At 40.1% G+C, this 22,045-nt stretch overlaps 2 protein-coding genes across 4 annotated transcripts in view; both read right to left on the bottom strand.

The window, feature by feature from the left end:
- Positions 1–519: 519 nt before the first annotated feature.
- On the bottom strand, positions 520–7,076 carry LOC137278653 (uncharacterized). Of its 2 annotated transcripts, none has more exons than XM_067811156.1 (2): positions 6,855–7,076; positions 520–3,067 (listed from the first exon to the last, which is right to left on the bottom strand). In XM_067811156.1, the coding sequence occupies exon 2, from the start codon at positions 2,324–2,326 to the stop codon at positions 1,700–1,702; it is 627 nt and encodes a 208-aa protein (XP_067667257.1). In that variant the 5' UTR covers positions 2,327–3,067; positions 6,855–7,076; the 3' UTR covers positions 520–1,699. The 2 variants fall into 2 exon arrangements, with proteins under 2 accessions (XP_067667257.1, XP_067667265.1); XM_067811164.1 differs by lacking the exon at positions 6,855–7,076 and adding an exon at positions 4,803–4,831 and having other exon boundaries at positions 1,060–3,067.
- Positions 7,077–10,172: 3,096 nt separating this feature from the next.
- The window catches only part of LOC137290900 (uncharacterized), a 38,162-nt gene continuing 26,289 nt past the window's right edge, over positions 10,173–22,045 (bottom strand). Inside the window, exons 1-2 of one of the 2 annotated variants that reach the window (XM_067822089.1) lie at positions 15,127–15,158; positions 10,214–14,924 (exon numbers count right to left, since the gene is read on the bottom strand). In XM_067822089.1, coding sequence (XP_067678190.1) covers positions 13,139–14,158 — 1,020 coding nt within the window. In that variant the 5' untranslated portion in view covers positions 14,159–14,924; positions 15,127–15,158 and the 3' untranslated portion in view covers positions 10,214–13,138. Of the gene's footprint in view, positions 14,925–15,126; positions 15,159–22,045 lie in introns of those variants that run through there. The other variant, XM_067822078.1, reaches the window with a different exon arrangement.

The raw sequence follows: 22,045 nt of genomic DNA on the forward strand, positions 1-22,045 counted from the left end.
GTTCAATGCTCAATTCACCATATGACCCATAGACATATATGTCATTACTCACATGGAGTGTCAGCCACAAGTGACCAGGGCTCAGATTTTCTAAGGAGCTCTCTTAGCGCCATGATAGTCGTAAGTGACGTACATTAACATTAAGTTACGACTATCTTAGCGCTTCGAAAATCGAGGCCCAGAAGTGGTAAAGGGAAGCCTTTAATGAACACCCCTCGCAGTACACCTGTCAACCCGCTCAGACACCGCAGCTTTCACAAAAAGAACCTGGACAACTGGTGGTCTAGACCACAGGCTTCGTTTAAACCTCTGATAAGTGTAAAATGGCAATGCCAATGCCAAAATCTACAAATACACAATGTCATTAACAGAAACTGGGGATTTGTACTTTACTAAGAAAGTGTAATCCCATATATGAGGACTGTTACATTTCACCACTTTCGAAATGGCATTGTGTGTCCATAACTGTTCAACGAACGGACCTTTGTTAAAACAAGTTAACAGGTCTCCTACAGAAAGCCACGTTTTTATTAGAAATCTCTGGTTGTACTTGTGTACAGGTAAGAGCTCGTGTTTGTCTCTCAGTAAATGTATATCGTCCAGTTTCAACCAAGGTGCATTCGAAAGATACCGGAATCGAGTTTGAGCTATTTGAATTATTTTCATAATCAAGAGTGGGTACAATGCGTGAAGCCCATTTCAGATAGTGATAGTGCTCAATTACGTTCATTCCGACCCGCACCATTGCGCATTTTCACGCTTTTATATGATTTGTTCCGATGTCCACTACGCAGCCCGTTCTGAAACGGTAGCTAAACATCGACATGTTTAACATTTTGCTACGATTATAAAGATGCCTCGCGATCACGGAGATCTCTTTCGCTCACCAAGACTTGGATCTGCGATGTCTCACGCTTCCTAAGATGAGTTACGATTTTAAAAAGAAATCTGAATCTTGGCCACTGTGGCTGAGTGTAAACGCAGCATAGTGCAACTTCCAACTTATGAAGGCAAATTCATCGCCAGGTTAAAATGAAAATTTAAAATGAAAAGTCCATCTGTACAGCATATATTTAACAATATTCGACCATTTTAAACTATCTTCCGCCTCAGCATTGGAACATAATTGATTTCCGAGATACTGACGTCCATGAGATCTCTGGGCCTAGATTTTCGAAACATTCTTAGTCTTAGCTCTAGGATAGTCGTAAGTTCATTAGCATTAAGTTAGATCTATCTTAACTAGCGCTAAAAGAGCTTCGACAATCTAGGCCCTGGCAGAGATCGTCTCCGTCGGATCATAAACGAGCACACCCCACTCACGGATCACTAACTCGTAATTGGTTCACAAAGTGGTTAATTCGTATAGTGATATAATTCAAACTACATAGTGCGTTCATTCACCATGCCTCTCTCATCAAATGATCATTCTCTGAATTATCAGGTTGTCTTCTTTCAGAAAACATCTACGGGCCAGTTTCTATAACGCTTCATGTCTAAAGCCTATCAGTAGTTGGGTGATATGGTTTCATTGAATGTCTGGTAAAGAAGTCGATTATCTCCCATCCACCCGGGTTTTTCCTGTGTCGTCCCCATTCGAGCTGAAGATATCTCACGTCGACCGATTTGAAAAAGTTATCTCCCCCGAGTAAAACCTTTGCTTCGTGAGTCTCGACGTCGAGTTTGATGACGACTTTCTTCAGACTTCTAACAAGTCGTCGAGGAGCACGGCCTGTGCCGTCTCCCCTGATGACGATGCGTTTTTCACTTTGGTCGCGCCAACGTTTCCCTCATACGTTCTGAAGCCGACCTTGAACCTGGTCGACGACAAAGCGTTATGAATTACATAAACGTCTGAGTATTTCCCAGCACGCACTGAGTTGCACAATTTCTGTACATTTTTTAATAAGGGTTCCACAAACAACACCGTCCGCCCAAGCTTGGCGATGGTTAATCCATAAATACCAATATTACCGCCTATATCTACAAACTGCATGTCTCCATCTTGTTTTGCAATGTCGTGGAATTTTTTGATCTGGTCATGTTCCCACACCTTGCCCTCGATGACATACCTCGACACAATCATATCAATCTTCTTAGGGTGGACAAAGATGGGCAGGTCCCCCGCTGGAGAATGAAGCACGGTCTTCACGTAATGCTCGTCCCCGTCGCACGTACCATCCTCACGTGACCAGTCTGTGGCTGACCTCATGACGACCGTGGCTCCGACGAGTTCGGACTTCAACAGGAAGTCACTTTTCCAAGCTGGTTTCTTGTCACCGCCTGCGACAGCAGTAACAATCCCCATCGGCACCCTGTAGTCCATTGGCGTTCTGTTGAGAGCTTGCCTGTTTGTGTGAGACAAGTTAAAAGAGAATGGTCCAGACTGATGCCAGGACAGCGAGGCAGAGAAATGCTTTATTTCTGTTGCAGGTAATTGTCAGCCTCATCTTGATCCAGTAATGCCCTCTACTTTTTTGCCCAAACTGACTTCCACAACGTTTCGAATATGAAGACTGGTATTCTCAATCCAGATCAATATCCTGCTGCGAAAAACATTTGCTGTGAAAAAAATTTAACTGAGCGAATAATAAATATATATATCCATGCAATATATCCTACCTTAGTGAAACGAATGCTATTTCACGATATATATCTTTCCCTAGTGAAAGTAACGATATCAAGGTTACATGCAAGTCGTTGTTAAAGCAGTGATATCCAAACAATACCCTCCTTTGTGAAAAAATATATATTATGTAGTATATCTTTCTTTATAAACAGTGATATCAGAACAAACACTGTTATTTTGTGAAAGTAGTGATATCCGAAATGTATAGTATTTCCTTCTGTGAGTGTGTGCGCACAATTTCTCTGCAGCTGCGTCTCGCCTGTAAGGCCGTCGGTCTAAGACAGGCTCCCAGTCATGTGGTAACCCAACGTGCAGTAAGGTTTGGACATATAGAATCAGTAGACTGCGGGAAGTATCTCATCATCCTGGTTATTCATGATGTTGCCTCGACAAAACCCAACGCCTCTGGCGGTGTAGTTGAGGTCGTCAATTCGCCTCCTGAAGCAAAAAACGGGTCGAGTGAATCAATAGAAGTTCCCAATAGATGAATAGAGTGAGTGAGTGAGTGAGTGAGTGAGTTTAGTTTTACGTCGCACTTATTCCAGCTATATGGCGACGGTCTGTAAATAATCGAGTCTGGACCAGACAATCCAGTGATCAACAACATGAGCATCGATCTGTGCAATGGGGAACCGATGACATGTGTCAACCAAGTCAGCTAGTCTGACCACCCGATCCCGTTAGTCGCCTCTTACGACAAGCATAGTCACCTTTTATGGCAAGCATGGGTTGCTGAAGGCCTATTCTACCCCGGGACCTTCACGGGTCAGATGAATAGAAGTTCCCAATAGTGTATATACACTGTCTTAAAAAAACACTAAATAAATAAATAAATAAACAAATAAAATAAATAAATAAATAAATAAACAAACAAAAACAATTTTTGATCTGCATTCTAGAAGTTGGTGACTCCACAAAGGAAACATACTTTATGGATCACAACTTTTTATTCTTTGCATAGAGCGACGTTTCGATGTAGGATCATACATCGATAAACTAAGAGAGACTACAACCAAATGTTGAGAGGTATACTGATTTTCCACGGGGCTGATGGTTTCAAGAATGGTGGAGAAGTGATCACTCTCACATAGGTGATCATGGACCAGCCATTCACATTCATAATACAAGGTTGAAACGGTGAGTGCAAGATCGAAGGCAGAATATGTTGCTGAAAGTTGATACATGTATTAAATCGCGAGTTCGGGGAACTGGCTCGCTTGGCAAGATATATGACTATACCAACCCACACACAACACAATACCTGTTTAAAACAAACAAGGAGTTTAATGCACAACAGTCACGGGATGATTTTTACATGATTATTCAATAGTAACATGTTACAATTATAGTTATGAATCAGCTTTCAAAGAACATAAACATTAGACGTAGCTTCGTTATACATACTACATTAATCACGATACACATTCCACAGTAAACAATGTAATGTAATTATTAAATTCACCGCCATCTGGCAGGGTGGCGAAGACAGAAGCCGGCAAGGTGATACTGAGATCAATGCTAGCTGCAGATATGTGTGGCTGTATTCTGATTCCAAGTGGTGGAACCAGGCTTGGCAGATTAGAAAACACATTTTCATAGAAAGGGTTAAAAACATAATTGTATGCCGGATTGGACAGATCTGAACATAATGTAGTGATACTTTGATGACCATCACGAAGGTTGAGAAATTATTCCTCATTTTTTATTGCAAAACTCATAAGTTATGCAAGCGTGTAAATGATTAGACATTACTAGATGGCTTTTATGTATTTCCCCTATGTATGTTTACAGTGCAATGCAGATATTATTGCCATAATTATCATGTAATTAGTTTTTCAACTATGTACTAGTATTATTGACAACCTCGTTTTCACATAATTCAGTGTTTGAAATCTCTTTTTGGTAAGAAATCTGTCAAAAGATTGTAGCATGTTGTTTTGATCATTATAACGTATTTCCATTCGTAAAATATCATAAGTCAGCGCAGCCACGTTACGCTATTGGTTTAGAGCACAGCTGCTCTTTGTAAGAGGCAATGTCAACAACGTCGCCTGTCAGAACGATCTCGTTTACATTTTCAAGAGCTTTTGAATTGACCGTAACTGCTTTTGATATTTCCTCGTGTGAAACGTCCAGGTACAAAAACTGACTATCAGATATGGGTCAGTCTTACCTTGTCCTACGACAAACTGTGACAATCCCTGTGACTCTGAGTTAATTAACCATTCTATGGTGAATTTGTGATCTGGGCTAAGCTACGTGTTTCGGTGACGCTCGCCCTTTTAGGTGGTCTATGTCGCAATGGGGTTACCGCTACTTTTGACTCAGATTGGTGTTTTGCAGTAAAACGTTTATATAATCTTGTGAATTACGAACAGAAGAACGAAGAATTGTATTGGATGATATGTCGGGTCATGTTGCAAAGCCGATGTTAATTCTGACAATGAGGACTATGTGATTCCCACTGCTGTATTCATACGCGATGTTCATGCGCGAGGTTATTATTTATGAACATGTTTTTTTTATAAATATGACTTCCAGTGCCTCTGTCAAATTGTATGAGCAGGTGAGGGATGTTGTTCAACATCTTATGTGATATAAGCACCAATTGCCTACTGACATCTGTAACCTTCCTCTTTGAATTGTCCATCGTAGTAGGCAGCAAGAAAGTAGCAGGACCTAGACATACGCAGTTGTTGATCTTGTGACATTGGAGGGCATTTAATGAATTAATTAGACGTAAATAATCGGTGGGTAAAAATAGTCATTTTCCTACGACATCACCATCTGAGATAATGCGTCTTCCTCTTTATTTCAGTGGTTTCATGATGTGAAAGTAGATCCCTCCAAAGAATAAGGACATAACGGGACGTAATATCTCGTGATTTGATTGGTCTAGAACTGACATGTGACCATTTCCTCGCACCTATAAATACGATGCGATCCATATTGGGTCATTCTGACTTTGGCAGTCTACAGGTCAGTCTCAAACTAAAGGCAGATAATTCAGCCCAAAAGTTGCCTTGTCCTCACATAATTATAATAGCTGATGCTATAAATATAGTGACTACACTTTTGGAACACAGACACAAATTATTATCGTAGTAACCATCGAGTTATTCAGATTACCAAATAATCAAGCCATCACTGTATGCACATGCTATAAACCCTAAGCTTGAGAGGGATCTGCTTAGTGAAAAAACGAGATTTGTGCTGAATTACACTGAATGTACACATGAATAAAAAGCTATTTATTCATTGAAAAGAAGTGTTTAACTTTTCTTGAAGACAAGACTGACATGGTGTATTGAAAGCTTGAATCCCGGCCTTCACAATGTACTGCAGTGAAAATTTAATGCGACATTGTTCGAGTGGAGGGTTGTTAGCCTCCGCATATAGACCGGGGAGGTCCCAAAAGCTCCAAGACAGAGCCAAAGGCCTTGGTGGTGGATAGAATTACATTTTTTTCGAGATTGCCTTTGCATGCTCCACCGTAGACAATGGAGTCATAATCCGGTTTGAGCGAACCAGCGATCTGTACAGGTAAAGGAACGTAGCCTGATCTCCTCCCCACTTGTATTTGAAACAACTTTTAGTAAGTCAAGGACCTTCAAGCACTTTGTTTTCAAATATTATACGTGTGGTTAGAAAGTCAAGTAAAGGTCGAATATGAGTGCAACCTTACGAGGCGTACCATGTAAAGATAGGTCTGGATAATTGTGCGGTTTGTATTTACGGCAAAGTGAATACAATTTGTTTTGGATTTTGAAAACTTAAAGCTATTTCCATTTTGGTGTATTTTTGGATTTTGTTAAGGCAGGGTTGTAGCTGCATTTCTGTTGCGTGTATGTTCTTACCATGACATGAAATATTACCACAAAAATGCACCAATCAATATGCAACACAGCTGTCGTTTCGAAGTTTCGAACTTGCAGCATGCGTCATAGTATGACGTCACATGAGTTTGACGGTTACCATGGCAGCGGGAAATATTTTTTCATGTATTCACCGTCCTGGGTTGGGGGAATCGAAAACTTGTTAGAGCGTCATTGACCAATGAAATTTCAGCAATTAAAGATCGCTGTGAAGAGGACGATTATCAGTGTGAAGCATCTATTCACGTTTAGTGCGTTCAGAGCAAAGCTAATTTAAGTGACAAGCTCTATTTTACGTGGCATGTCAAGCAGTTTTAGCAGTACGAGTAAAATGTGACTTTGATACTTACCGCAAAAATAAACTCTTTCACCTTATCCGTGGAAAAATAACCTTGGTATCCCTTGTCTTTGGTCAAACGAAAGGTGTCTCTCCCCAGGTATTCCAGGCATTCACAATGGCACTATCTGGATAGAGCTTACCCTGCTACTGACATATTTTATTCAAATTCATCTCATATTCCCTAAGAAAGGTATGTGCATCAAACAGGCTGTTACCTAATCGGCACATACATGGTAAACGTAAGTGAAGTGACAATGGTTACTTGGTGGAACATTGACGTTTTCCGTGCACAGCAGCTGCAACAGCTGCGACAGGAATGTTAACATCCCGGGGATCCGGCGAAGAATTGATCTTCAGAGGCGACTGACGGGATCGAGTGGTCTGGCTGGGTGATTTGGTTAACACATGTCATCGTATCACCATTGCGTAGATCGATGCTCATGTTGTTGATCACTGGATGTTTAGTCGAGATTCGTTTATTTACAGACCGCCACCATATATACTTGGAATGTTGTCATGAAATCTTCAGTCATGTTTAACGTACTCGCTAGAAAACGCTTGTCAAATCATATCTAATTTCACTTGTATCTCAATTTATTTATTAAATTCCTAATTCACAAGACTGCCAGGTTGGCTGACCATACCAATTAATGAGTCATTTAGTTTTAGGCAACTGTTATCAATATTCCATCAATGTCAGGTCAGTAGACATCAGAAAACGGCTTTCACCTATTATACCCATATATGGAATCGAACCTGGGTCTTCGGCGTGACGAGCGAACGCTTTAACAACTAGACCAACCCACGGTCCCGCGGAACTGAATAATGTCTAACACAGTCTATACCTTTCACGTGGCCTGCAGCTGTTGTGGTTGTCCAACATTTTTATGAGTATTCAGAACTGTTAAGCATTATCGATTTACGTTAGTGAGGATAATTTCAATGTCCACATTTGATATTGTTGGATAATGTTTACGGGACAATAATTAAATTTTTATTGTGTTCATAAAAAATCTGGCAATCTGATTGGTTATCTGGGAACATTTCTTTTGATTTCATTTCCCAATGAATCTAAAAAGCTAAGCCACGCCCACCGAACCGGACTACTTTCGGACCTGAGGAATGTGGGGGAATACCTTTTCACGGCGAGGGAATTCCCTTGCACTCAGGTACCCTGATGAACTTTGGATAAACATTGAAGTGATACATTGTGGTTAACAGAAACAAACAACTCAAAATTATCCGTGAACGTTAATAACTTTGTAACGCCTCGACAAGAGCATGCGCACGATGGAACATCAGTTCATGGCATCGCAATCCCAGTCACATCACAGCCTCTTTCCACTTGCGCAAATACTGCTGCCACTAACAATCTCATGATCAGTTCCACTAACTTCATGTCATCGGGCTTCATTTCCAATTCTCACTTTTCAAACAGAGTCTTTCATTTCGCTGGTAATAATTCAAATGTTTGAACTTGAAACTTTGCTGTTACCGGAACGCGTCACGTTGTGTTGTTCCGTTCTGATTCGTCACCCGATGTTAGCTTGGTTGATTGACAGCAGTTTGGGGGTGCTCTAATGGTTTGGTAGGCGTGCTCTATGCTGATTGGCTAATTGTTTTGTAGGCGTATCATTTTATTTAAATGAGTCACCTGAGTCATGTCACGCCATTACCGAATTCTTACACCGAAATTGTTAATCAGAGGTAGCAAAGATACCTGTTTCGATGAATTTGATTATGTTTAAAGGAATATTGTTGAAAGCCTATAGTATTTGTTGTTGAATTTAATTATAAGAAATGACTGTGTATACAGTTTGCACATTGGTTTTTCGTGTCATACCTCAATGCAACGAAAGAAACACACAGTCAATCCTTAATTAAACCTCACCCACTCAACTGTCTTGTCCACTGACTCATTCACTTACTCACTTACGGAACGTTAAACTTCACTTACTCAAAAGCCCTCTGACCCAGCCGCACACCACCAAGCACCACTCACTCACTCATTCACCAAAACGATGAGTGAACACACAAGGTACCTGTGTACATATCCCTTGTAGGGTACAAATCAAAACAACTCATCCCAGTAACCTTTTTTCATACATACTAAAGAGAGAGCATTTGTCTACCCGAAGTACATTTGGGTGGGGACTTACGGGTGGGGGGTGAATTTTCTGTCCCTTTTGACAGCAAACGTGATTGGCAAGATTCAGGAAAAGCATGACCTCTCGCTTCTATCCCAAGTACACTGTCATCAGGCTCCCCATTGTCCTCGTTGTCCTTGGTTTGGTACCTCCTGATCTCTTGATCAGGAGAGTGTCCGGGTTCTCCACCGGGAGCACAGCCCTTCTGACAATCTGGATAATGAAGAAGGCTGCGGTGTTGGAGAGCTTTCGTGTCCTCCGAAAAGTTCTCGGAAGGAAGAAAGGAAGCAACGCCAATTCCTGATCACCTCGTTTCGATGATGTCTGTCTTAGGAACAGAAAACCGCGTCACAGCACAGTTGTAAATTCGAGTTCACGCCCTTTTGGATGCACGTGAATTGACGTTATGAAACGACGGATGTTGCAAATATTCACAACGATGTCATACCGCAGTTATAGCGCTCTGGCAGCAGTCCTTTCGGAAATACAGAAGTAAGATTAGGTAATCAGAATTTATAGAAACACCAACGTCTACCCTGGATATTCAGATCAGGAACTCGTTTCACAAGGGTCTCTTAAGTCTAACATCTCGTAACTTTTGTCGTAGCATTCCTGTTTCTTGTGTTACAGGGGCCAGTTTCACAGAACTCTCGTAAGCCTAAGAACTTTTCACGTAGCATTTGCACCTCCTATGTTACAGTATGCCAGGTACAAGAGCTACGAAACACGTTACGAGATCTAAGGCTTACGAGAGTTTTGTGAAACAGGCAACAGGATAGGGGGTACGAGTGGTACGAGACACGTTACGAGATCTTAGGCTTATGCGAGCTTTGCCCAGATCCTTACGCAGAGTTTACTTGAGTTACCATCTTGCTTTTGAATTAAACCAAATGTGTCAACTAACTCAGCGACCATCCCACAAGTCGCCTGGGTTACTGAAGACCAATTCTAATTCGTATCTGGACGCTTCACGTATTTTGAAATTCGATGTCAAACTGTATGATGATATGACGACTCGACTGAAAATATCACCCCATGCCATCCCAGCCAACTGAATTACATGAATTACTCTTAAAAGTCTATAGACCATGTGAGAATACAGATGTAATTTCAGTGGCAACATATTGCAAATGGACACATAAGTACGTATTACAATATAACGAAAACAAGACAACTGATCAATAGTACATGTATTTATTTCATTCTCCACGTATATCCGATACGTAGCACACGTGTAATAGACATCTACGCTTCGCCGCAAATTTCTATACATGTATATACTGAGGGACAAAAAAAAGGGATCATATGAAAGCACACGTGTTCCTTTGTTTCCAGGTTTCCTCACAAACTTTGTATCACACAGCGTGTGAAGAAACTTGAAAAAAATAAAGGGACACACGAGCTTTCATTTGATCCCTTACTTTTTCCCTTAGTATATTTATATTCTGCACAAATCTTAAACATTTCTGTAAAACTGACAACATATGTTCCAGCTGGAAAAGTATAATTGCATAAAACCACATGTCAAATTGGACAACATTCACACCAATGTATCTGCTCGTCGTTTAACGCCGCATGAAGCAATTACCACGGCGTCTGTTAAATAACCGAATCTGTACCAGACAAATTTGTGATGAGCATCAAGCGCCACTTGTGAAGATCCTTGTTAGAATTGGTCTTGAGCAAGTCATGCTTGTCGTAAGAGGCGTTTAACGGGATCGGGTGGTCAGGCTCGGTGACTTGGTTGAGGCAAGTCATCGTATCCCGACTGCTTAGAGCGATGATCATGCTGTTGGTCACTGTATTGTCTGGTCCATACACGATTATTTACAGACAGCAATTATTTACAGATATCATATGACTTGAATATGTCTGAGTGCGTCCTTAAACAACAAAGCACCCATCCCGGTTTTCATGATCGAGATCGTCATATAAGCGAGCCTACCACCGGATCGATGCTCACGCTGGTGATCCCGCGAGTCGCCTTCGAAGGCAGTGTGGTGAGCTGAGTGAGTGAGCAATGGGCTTTTACACATTGTGCCCATGTGGGAAATCGAACCCAGATCTACGATGTGACGTACGAGCGCTTTAACCGCCAGGCTACCCGCCGCCCTGCCAGCTATGAGCAAGGAGATCGAAAGGTGTCTGTAATGTGAGTGAATAGAACTTTGAACAGTATTTCATGACAAATATTCGAGCGTCTCCCTGGCGAAGTGGAGGTGGGGCGGTGACGCAGCCTAGTGGTTAAAGTGTCGGCGCATATATACCAGGGTAGAGAACAGAGCGTTTCGTGCGAAACTCTCCATATACAGGATAAAGCGTTCAGTATCAAACTTTGCATGCACAAGATAAAGCGTTCGATATGAAACTTTCTGCATACAGGATAAAAGGAGCAGAAGATAGATGGAAGCTCATCTTAAACAATAATTTGCAAACAACGCTGTTATGAAATGAAAACTATCCCCGCGCGGGAAACATTTTCGGAATTCTAGTTGTGGGGATGATGATAACCAACACTGATCTGGATCTCATTTCTGTGTTTGATAGCTGCATATGTTTTGTGCATTATAGGTGGGTACTTAGTCGTGAAACACTATAAAGCACATTCGCAACAATAAAGTTTGAGCTTGATACTCTGTACAGTAACGTTGTTTGGAGGCAACTTAATAGCATCTGAAAACAATTTCCTAAGTATTCCTTTATCCCATGCATGTTTGTGGTATAACCCAAACTGTATTTCACCCATGAGGTGAAGAACTAGCATAAATATCAGGGACAGCATCCGAAAAGTGAGTGAGTGAGTGAGTAAGGTTTTTGTAATATCACAGCACGGATATTCGAAATGCACTTCACACACCGCTGTTGTGGCTATCCAACAACACATTTTTGTGTTTTTAAAAAAAGACTGTTGATTTACCAGAGATCAGGGTCCACTGACATTGCTGGACATAGCTCACGAGATTCTAAACATCACTTATTCACTTATTAACTTAAACAGGACACTATATTCTCTTTTTCTAAAACTGACATTAAGAACTTTTGTTGCCCTGTTGATGAATTGGTGTTCAAAAACGACAAGCACTAAAAACATGTTGTTATTCCGTAATTTTTAAGCTCAGTGCACCCTGGTTACAATCGTTTTGCAAATATATGGAAGTCAGATTCTAAACCAGAATGGATCGAAATGTCGGCTTCTACCCTGATTATTTAGACCAGATCTTTTCGGAGAGATTAATGGAGTAAACATCTTGGCTTTAAGAGATAGTGTCACTCATATTTTTTTTTTCCGAAGTTCTACATTTTAATGAGCTACGTCCACTTCAGTAAAGGAACATGCATTAACTTCCCAGATACTGACGTCCATGAGATTGCTGACTGAGATTGCCTCCCTCACATCATTCAAAACACACCCAACCAACGGATCAGTAATATTGGTTCCTCAGCGGCGCAAAATGGTTAATTTCTGTTGTGACGTGATTCAAAATACATTGTACGCTAATTCACATGCAACTCGCATCTAATGGTCTCAGTCTAAGTAAACTTAGTCTCAGTGTATTTCGTTACACTCCACAACTGAGTCTAACAAAACCTAGTAGAAGGTCGCCTCAGGTAACCTTTGAGCGACCAATAACCGTCCAATCAAACGCGAGACTGTTAAATAGATTTAACCAATCAGACAAAGGCAACTATTTAGGGATCGGGGGGACTTTCAAAATATTCAGGTCACCAACACAGATCTGTCCACAACCAAATATCCGCATGTAACACAGTTATTTGACCTGCAGTATATACGCTTTGTTGTTTCTGTTGACTTGGTTATTACCTAATATTTCCGCAAGATAACATCCGTGAATATTGCCTTTTTAAAAACACTATTTTCAGTGACTGTTTACTCACGGTTGTCATTGTTGTACGTACGCCGTGTGCATCACCCGGAAGCGAGCGTACGCTAAATAGCATTCGGAATCGTTCGGGTACGAACCTTTTCGAGATAAAAAGTTCCAAAGGTATGTGCGAATGTGCACTTTTGCGATTTGGTAAGCTGTGTTCTTATTGCTCAAAGGTTACCTGGCGCGACCTCCCATAAGGTTTTGTTAGACTCTGTAGTGGAGTGTACTTAGACTGCTAATGGTCTGCCCGTAAATGATCACGTTGCCTTCTTCCAGAAAACATCCCCGGGCCATGTACTGTAATCCTTGGTGTCCAGAAGCTGATCAGTAGCTGGGTGATATGGCTTCATAAAATGTCTGGTCAAAAAGTCGATTATATCCCTTCCATCAGGGTCGTTCTTGTGAGGGCCCCATTCGAGCTGAAGGTATCTCACGTCGACCGATTTGAAAAATTTATCTCCTCCGAGTAAAACCTTCGCTTCATGTGTCTCGACGTCGAGTTTGATGGCGACTTTCTTAAGTTTGAAGACTTCTAACAAGTCGTCGAGCAGCACAGCCTGTGCCGTCTCCCCTGATGACGATGCGTTTTTCACGTATGTTCCGCCAACGTTTCCCTCATACGTTCCGAAGCCTACCTTAAACCTGGTCGACGACAAAGCGTTATGAATTACATAAACGTCTGAGTATTTCCCAGCACGCACTGAGTTGCACAATTTCTGTACATTTTTTAATAAGGGTTCCACAAACAACACCGTCCGCCCAAGCTTGGCGATGGTTAATCCATAAACGCCAATATTACCGCCTATATCTACAAACTGCATGTCTCCATCTTGTTTTGCAATGTCGTGGAATCTTCTGACTTGGTCATGTTCCCACACCCTGCCGTCGATAATGTTCCCCGACACATACACATCAATCTTCTTAGGGTGGACAAAGATGGGCAGGTCCCCCGCTGGAGAATGAAGCACGGTCTTCACGTAATGCTCGTCTCCGTCGCACGTACCATCTTCACGAGACCAGTTTGTGGCTGACCTCGTGACGACCGTGGCTCCGACGAGTTCGGACTTCAACAGGAAGTCACTTTTCCAAGCTGGTTTCTTGTCACCGCCTGCGACAGCAGTAACAATCCCTATCGGCACCTTGGAGTCCATTGGCGTTCTGTTGAGAGCTTGCCTGTTTGTGTGAGACAAGTTAAAATAGAGAACGGTCCAGACTGATGCTAGGACAGCGAGGCAGAGGAATGCTTTATTTCTGTTGCAGGTAATTGTCAGCCTCATCTTGATCCAATATTAGCTTTCTCTTTTCGTCCAAACTGACTTCCACAACTTCTTAGAAATGTACAGACTGGTATTCTCAATCCAAATCAATATCCTGCTGTGAAAATTATTTTGGGAAAGAACACAACTCAGGTTGCTTTTCAAACAGATGAATCAATGTTTGCAGATGTTTCAAACAGATGAATCAATGTTTGTAGATGTTTGTATGCGACAGAGACGTCCACGTACCAAGTGGTGACAACAGCAAATAGTCCAAGCGATATATCCTACCTCAGTGAACCGAAAGGTATCAAGCAATACATTCCACCGTTATGAAAACACGGATATCACACAATAAATTTTCCTTTGTGAAAACACAGATTTCACGATATGTATCCTTCCTTTGTGAAAGTAACGGTATCAACGTTGCTTATTATTCCTTGTGACAGACAAGGTATCCAAGCAATGAACGCTTTCTTTGTGATACCAGATATGATAGTTTCCATGCAAACAGTGAAAACAGGAAATACACGCTTCCTTTGTGGAAGTGATATCCAAACCGTGTATATTTCCTTCTCTGTGAGTACACAGCTTCTCTGCAGCTGCGTCTCTTTCGCAACGTCGTCTGTCTAAGACAGTCTCCCAGTCAGGTGGTAGCTCAACATACATTAAGATTTTGACATACAAAACCAGTAGACTGCCCAAACTGCGACAAGTATCTCATAATCCTGGGTTACTCATGACGTTCTTGCCTCTCCTGGTGTAGTCGGGGCCGTCTATCCGCCTCCTGAAACAAGAACGGGTCGAGTGAATGTATAGAAGTTTCAAATAGGGGATACATAAAAAAAACGGTCCCCAGGTATTAAATCTAACCGTTGTGATAATATGGACACACAGCTGTTTTAACGTGTACATGTGTAGATTATGTCTATGTAGTCTATGTACACAGTTAATCAAAACGACTCTAAGGTAAATCATCAAATGATCACCTAAATGTCCAGCACATCTATTACACCGGGATCCCACACAATTAGGTTCAGTTCAGACTGAAGGGTCACAGGTTCACCTTTCCATGTTTTCTGAAGGTGTGTGTCATTTTCAGGATTAATGACTGGCGCCTCGAGGGATGCAAAACCAGTCAACCATTTCGTCCGAATTCCGCTTCCTTGTCGAGTAAGGGACATGTAATATGATTAATTATATGCAGCATTTGCGTTGCAAGACAACCAACGAATATTTGTGACAGAAAGAGTGATGGGTATGTTAATGTCTTTACTGACTCCCTACTCCAAACAAACTGATGTCACGCGTCATATGCACATACAGTCGAACACCGTCGTCTCGATATTCATGGGAAATGACATCGAGATATCCGAAATATCGACACATCCTTATCGAGTTAAAAGAGCTTGAATAATGATAAATTATGAAGGATTTTGTGGGGTGAGAGATGTTATGTCGAGACAACTAAGATATCGACTGTATGGATTTGCGCATACTGCCTTTTTCGGCACACTCGCGAATTGATGATGTAGCTTTTCTTGTTTTCGTCACGTGAGTGAGCCGGAAAATACGACACACGTCGAATGAAAACAAATACTCAAACGACTATGATGTGTTTTTGTATAGCACACAGGTGAGTACTAATTCTGTAAAAACACTTTTGTACAAACCAGTGATCAACAGCCTGAGCATTGATCCACGCCAATGGGATATGATGACATGTATCAACGAGGTCAGCGAGCCTGACCATCTGATTCCGTTAGTCGTCTAGCTAGCTCCTACCACAAGGTGCTGTGGAGCATTTGCTTTTAAAATGACTGTAGGAACAAGTAATGCATCTTTAAACAACTGCATGAATATCTCCAGCAGAGACAATCGGCGTGTTGTTCCTGTTGTAGGTCGCCTTGAAACATTCAAAATGTACATCGTTAATTCGTTTACTAGAGAGATACAGTATTTCATCGTTTTGAAATATGTGATATGGCACTATCAGTGCTTGTCCCTTTTGCGATCGATTAACCATTAGGTGTGACTAAAGTGAGTTTAGTTTTAATCCTGCTGTATGGCAGGACCAGTCTTGACCAAGCAATCCAGTGATCATTGTCATAAATATCGATCTATGCAGTTGGAAATACGTTGTATGTGAACCATTAGTGATCAAAAATGATTGTAGCAATCATCAGTACTGTCGTTACGTAAACAATGGTATGAATATCATTGGAAGAGAGAATGTTTTATCTCTGCTGTTCGTCCACAAGGAACACATAAAATGTACAGTACTTTTACTAGAGACATGTGAGAAGTTTTATTGATCGTTATATTGAACGTCCATGCGTGCCCATGCTGAGATCGATTAACCTGCTGAATGGATTGGAAATAAAATATGCGAAGTATTAGTGCTGACAATGACTGTAGTGATCAACAATACAAATATTACGTAAACAATAATATGAATATCGCTGGTTGAGAGAGTGCTTTTCCTATCTGTTATTTGAACATATAAAATGCAGTTCTTTTAAAGGTGCTATGTGGCAGGTTTTATTGATTTGAGAAATACCTTACAGCGTCAGTGCCCTGTCCCTGCTAAGATCATTTTGACCTGTGGTTTGATTAGGAAAATGTATATGAAACCTCAGTATAAGCATTAGATTGGATGTTTGTACTAAGAAAATGTTACGTTGAGACTTACCGCACACAATATCCTCTTTCGCCTTATCCCTGGTAAAAAAGCCTTGGTAGATTGTGTATTTCGACAAACGAAGGGTATCCACCTCTTGCATTCACAGTAGCCCTACCTACGTAAACCTTTCACTGTCCAATCCAGACCCATTGCTGCTAACATGTATTCATACACGCCATCGATTTACTCACTTTTGCAAAATTATGGGAATTGATTTTATATTGTTCTGTGCAATTTATTGTCGCACTTGAGGTGAACACATTCAGAACTGAAAAGCTGGTGAAGCCTGCTGTTTCCATACCTGTTGTAGATATGTAATTGACTAATAGTTAACATGAATGGACGATGGCGTCCTTGAAGTGGCGTTGACGTTTGTAGTTTTGTCACGTTGCTGCTCTCACAAAGACACAAGCAAAAAAATGTCCACATTAACCAACGCACGACAATGCGACATTGTGGCTCCAACAACAGGAACACACGACGTACTTAGTGGTATGTGGGATTAACAGAAAATCTTAGTAATGAAATTTTGTGATATCGTCAGGAACAAACTCCGCCATGGGACCGATTGAGCGAACATCCCAGCCTGGTTCCCCGGGTGTGATGCGCCAGCGCTAACGCTCCTGCGCAACGCTCCTACTGACCCACGCAACCACTACCGAATGGTGGTCTTCAGTGCAGGGAGACGCGCCATACATTTATTATGGGAAAGCCCTAGAAAGGGTAGTTAGAAGTTTTTTCATAGCATTTTCATCGATACTTTGACAAAGTCTACCTTACTAGAACAACGGCCATCGTTACTTTCAGTGGTGGAAAAGGTTATTTAAGCAGTTTCGAAACACGAAAATCATCGTTACATTGGCGATATCCAATCAATGTCACACACCCTATTTTCATCAACGACATGTGCTTTACTATTTCGTGCCAGCTCTCTATTACCACGAAATCGTACACATAAAACATGGATCTGAACGATCACACTGATTGAATATAGTTAGCATCTTCATTTGAGCAAATTTGATGACGTGTAATTCGTTGATTTGGCCCGTTTTCTCCTTTTATGTGTGTTGGGAACAAACTAAACGCCCAGTAATAGTAACCAGAAAATGTTTTTTATCAGACCATATATTAAACAATAATTAGATCTAATACTTTTGAAAAACATAAATGATTCATTCAATAACGTTTTTTTTTTCATAACAATGTATGTGCTTTCAAATATCGAATAATAATAATAGAAGAATATGGCCTATTTATTATTTGTGTTCATTTGGTATGCATCATTTCAATTTACCATTGGGCTGATCATAGTGATGGTATGGTAACATCTGGGTGATGCTGCTAGGAAGCTGATTACACAGTCGAGTATTATATGTAGCAATGAATATACCCCATTACCAAACCCGTATTTAGCTACAGGGTTGTGTATAATAGAGAAACGGACACATCATGAAATATTCATAATTGTGTGTGTTTTCAGCTTTTAGCTTGTTTTGTAAGGGCCCATTCATAAAAGGAAATTTGCCTTGTCTAAAAGACACTGATGTACAACACTCCCAGATAGGGCTCATGTTTGTGAAAGACATGTTTAGTAAAACACAGATATTAATAAATATATCTGATAATGTGTCCATTTCCTATTACATAAAACACTCTTGCTATATCAGTGGTGGGAGATGGATAGGGAATGGAGTACATTCAATTTTGGAACCTCTTGCTGTAACGGGTTGGGGGTGGAGCAACGGGGTTGTCAGGATGTTCTGCTCCGCCTCAACCGTCAGTTTCTCAAATTATTTATAAAAAACGGATAAAAAGAAAATAATAAATAAAAATAACAAATAATAAAGCCAATGGAAATTTTACTCTGTTGTTTGTTATTTTTTACATGAATTACAATTCAGTTTAAAGATAGGCAGCTGCAAGGCAAACTCAAGTTTTTTTCTGGTTTAACACCCTGGATGCCGAGTTTTTTTTCAGGCGCACATTTTCATAAGGTTTGAAAAGTGAACGTTGTGCGAGATTTGCGCTCGCGTGGTCCTGGATCTGAGAAATAGACACTGCTAAATGTTGTCCAAAACCTTTGTGTGTGTTCAAAAACAGTAAATTTCTCAGTTTTTTATCGTGCACCAATAAAAGCACTCTGCTACGATTTTTTTAATTTGGCATCTTTACGGAAAGTTTGAGCGAAGAAAATACAGCTTGATATCTGAACGACATAAGTGTATATGAAATGGATGTATGTGCTAATGCATAACGTCATGCTCACAAAATAAAAAATGACCCACAATAAATGTCCAAAATCGATTTTCTACTATGACGTCAAACGTCGACAGAGAGGTCATGCACGTATGAATAAAAGGGGGCATAACTCTGCTATGGTTTACTCTAGGTCAGTGTAACTCAGATCACATGGAGAGAATTTGCTGTGGATACGGACAGTATATCTTCATTATGTTTTGTTCACAGTGAACCAAACTATTCCAATAAAAAAGTTCCCCAATGTGAGAGGACACCTTTTGGTAGTTTCACAATTTGTAAGAAAAGATGCAGGTGTACTACATCAAAAATCAGGCAATAGCGATTTGGATGTCCCCATCCGATACATATTTTAGCTCTTAGATTGCCATATTCTCCTGTTTGTGTATATGTATTTTTATTGATTTTCCATCATTATTAACGGAGTTAAAGCCACATTTCCAAGCGTAATGAAATAACTGAAAATAATGAGACATTTTAGTTGACGTCACAGCATGTTTTGTGCATTTTGTGACGTCGGAAAAAGACTACTCTGGTTGCTGATTAGTATATATCTAAGTTAAACCTAATTTCCACTCAATGTGTAAAAGATATCGGCTTCTGTGTCAGAATTCAACACTTTTTAGCCAAAATGTGAAATTAATGGTTTTATCACTGAAATAGTGTCCTGAATATATCAACAGTTACACGGTTTTACTACATATCTTATTGTGAGCAACACGCGCACCTGCCTACCATCAAGTTAGCTTAAATGAAAATTTCACAACACCTGAATATTCATTGAGTATTCATTTAGGAAAAAGACTTTTCTTCTCATGATTATGAAATCAATTCCCTTCATAAGTATGAAAGGTACAGAAAGATCGCTTTTTCAGTAAAGAAGTATTAGAAAATGGACGTAATGCTTGTCGAAATTAAGACTTGACCTGATGTATATATTTTTAACAATTTCCGTATAAATATTGTTTGAGTTAGACATTCTGCCATCAGATATATTTTAATCGCATTTGAATTGACTTTATTATCGAAAAACAATGATAATGAATCATGAAACGTTTTGACAAAGTCGCACCTGGTCAATTAATATTCATAATAGTTTTGTCTATAAAACGACAAAAACCAATACAATGAACAAGACAATTCCTTTAAATAGTAGTATGTGTGCCCTACATTTCATAAAATGTACAAATCATTTTCATTAATATTATCCGTCTTACATCTAAGCTGGAATTAAATCGCTGTTTATTAACCTGTTCATATGCATATTGCACATCACGGGAACTAAAGCACATGTTGCAGTAATGGCTACGTGTGATCTTCCAACACTTGTGTAGAGGCTTAAAATGTGGTATAGTACACATACTGAGTCAATTTCCCATGCAAGTATTATTCAAACAATCAAAAGCTTTCAAAGAATAAAAACGCATACCTTATATCCACACATGATATGGTGTTGAACATGGATATATGTACATACTGAAATCAGTTTCATGAAAAAATATCGGAACGATGCGCAAAATATACATCACAATACTAAAAGTGCAATAGGAATGGTATGGGCATTGTGTTTACTCTTGTTCAACCGACCTTCACCTCAAAGAAATTGCCTAATATGTGCAACAATATTGACGTGTGACATCACTACCGATGACCGATTTCTTTCAAAATGGCGGCTTCGCAGAGAAGGGTCAACAGGAATTTGCGAGGACTTTTTGCTTGATTCAGGGATCTTTTGTATATAAATATGAGAGGTAAGTAATCAGAATTATTCTGACTATCCGTGTGTTGTTATATGTTCTTGTCGTTTACATTGTAAATGTAAATGCCTATAAGTACCGTTGTCGTTCTGCGTGATTTTGCGTCAGTCATGGCGTCACGTTGCACTAAAAGTTTGACAGTTTCTTATGAATTACCAAATGCTTTCATTGTATCTGTTTTCAATTTGCTCTTTCTTGCTACGATGCTCTTCCCCTGAATATACTAAGCGTATTGAGCCATTGTAAGCAATGATTAGGCTGCTGAATGTTGGAAAATTTCCGAAAATCCTACGCAGTGTAAAATTGGAATTTTTCTTTGTTTACATTTCAGTCAAGCGCTGTCTTTCGAGCACTGCGTTCGTTTTCATACAAAGTATATTTCGTTTCGTTTTGTCTAGATAGTTGGTAATGGTGACAAAGACCTTCTGTAATTTGATTCTTAGATGTGTGGGGAATTCAATGATGCATTTGTCGCAGCTAACTATGAAGTATACATGATGCAATAGGCGTCTCAATACTGGCCTTCTCGAAACGTGATTTTGTAAACACTATCCAATATGGCGGAAAGGGCACTTCGGCGTTCGCGTAAGCGTATTTTCGAAAACATCCCAACCGATTCTGGGTACATCGGTGACGTTTCAGAATTACCATTACTGGTTACATGAAAACTTGATATCATTGATCATTAATATGCTATTTTTGAAATTCATTACTCCCAGTAATTATCCGATTTTCACATTTCAAAACATACTACAAATAACGTTGTGAATCTCGATTTTGTACAGTTTGAAAAATGGCGACATTTACGATGAAGCCTATTTTGAAAGGCGATTTTAAGCACTTTAGCTTGGTCTGAGATAATAGTGGATGGTATCAAGAAACTGGGAATTTTCCGCAGAATTCAAAATTGTGAAGTATTTGTATATGCGTGGTATATTTAGAATTTTATTGGACTTCCAAGTGAGGTATGTAGAGGAAGGACATATATGTCCCTGTGGCATCCAGAGGGTTAACGGTATGTCCGTTACTGCATTCCAGAAAAAAATATTATTTCTGCAATTTCTATTATTTTTTATCCTCAAACGATGACTAAGGTGCGCAAAGGCAATGCCCAGATTGCTGCACTGTAGTTCTTTTGATTCAACTGTAAGACTCCTTAAAAATACCTATGTAACTATAATTTTTGTACGAAATAATACCCCTGCTAAAAAA

This window comes from Haliotis asinina, chromosome 1 (assembly GCF_037392515.1).
Source record: "Haliotis asinina isolate JCU_RB_2024 chromosome 1, JCU_Hal_asi_v2, whole genome shotgun sequence".
Taxonomy (NCBI): domain Eukaryota; kingdom Metazoa; phylum Mollusca; class Gastropoda; order Lepetellida; family Haliotidae; genus Haliotis; species Haliotis asinina.

Bases quoted from the DNA above. Each gene is read 5' to 3' on its own strand.
- LOC137278653 (XM_067811156.1), bottom strand. From the start codon at position 2,326: ATGGACTACAGGGTGCCGATGGGGATTGTTACTGCTGTCGCAGGCGGT.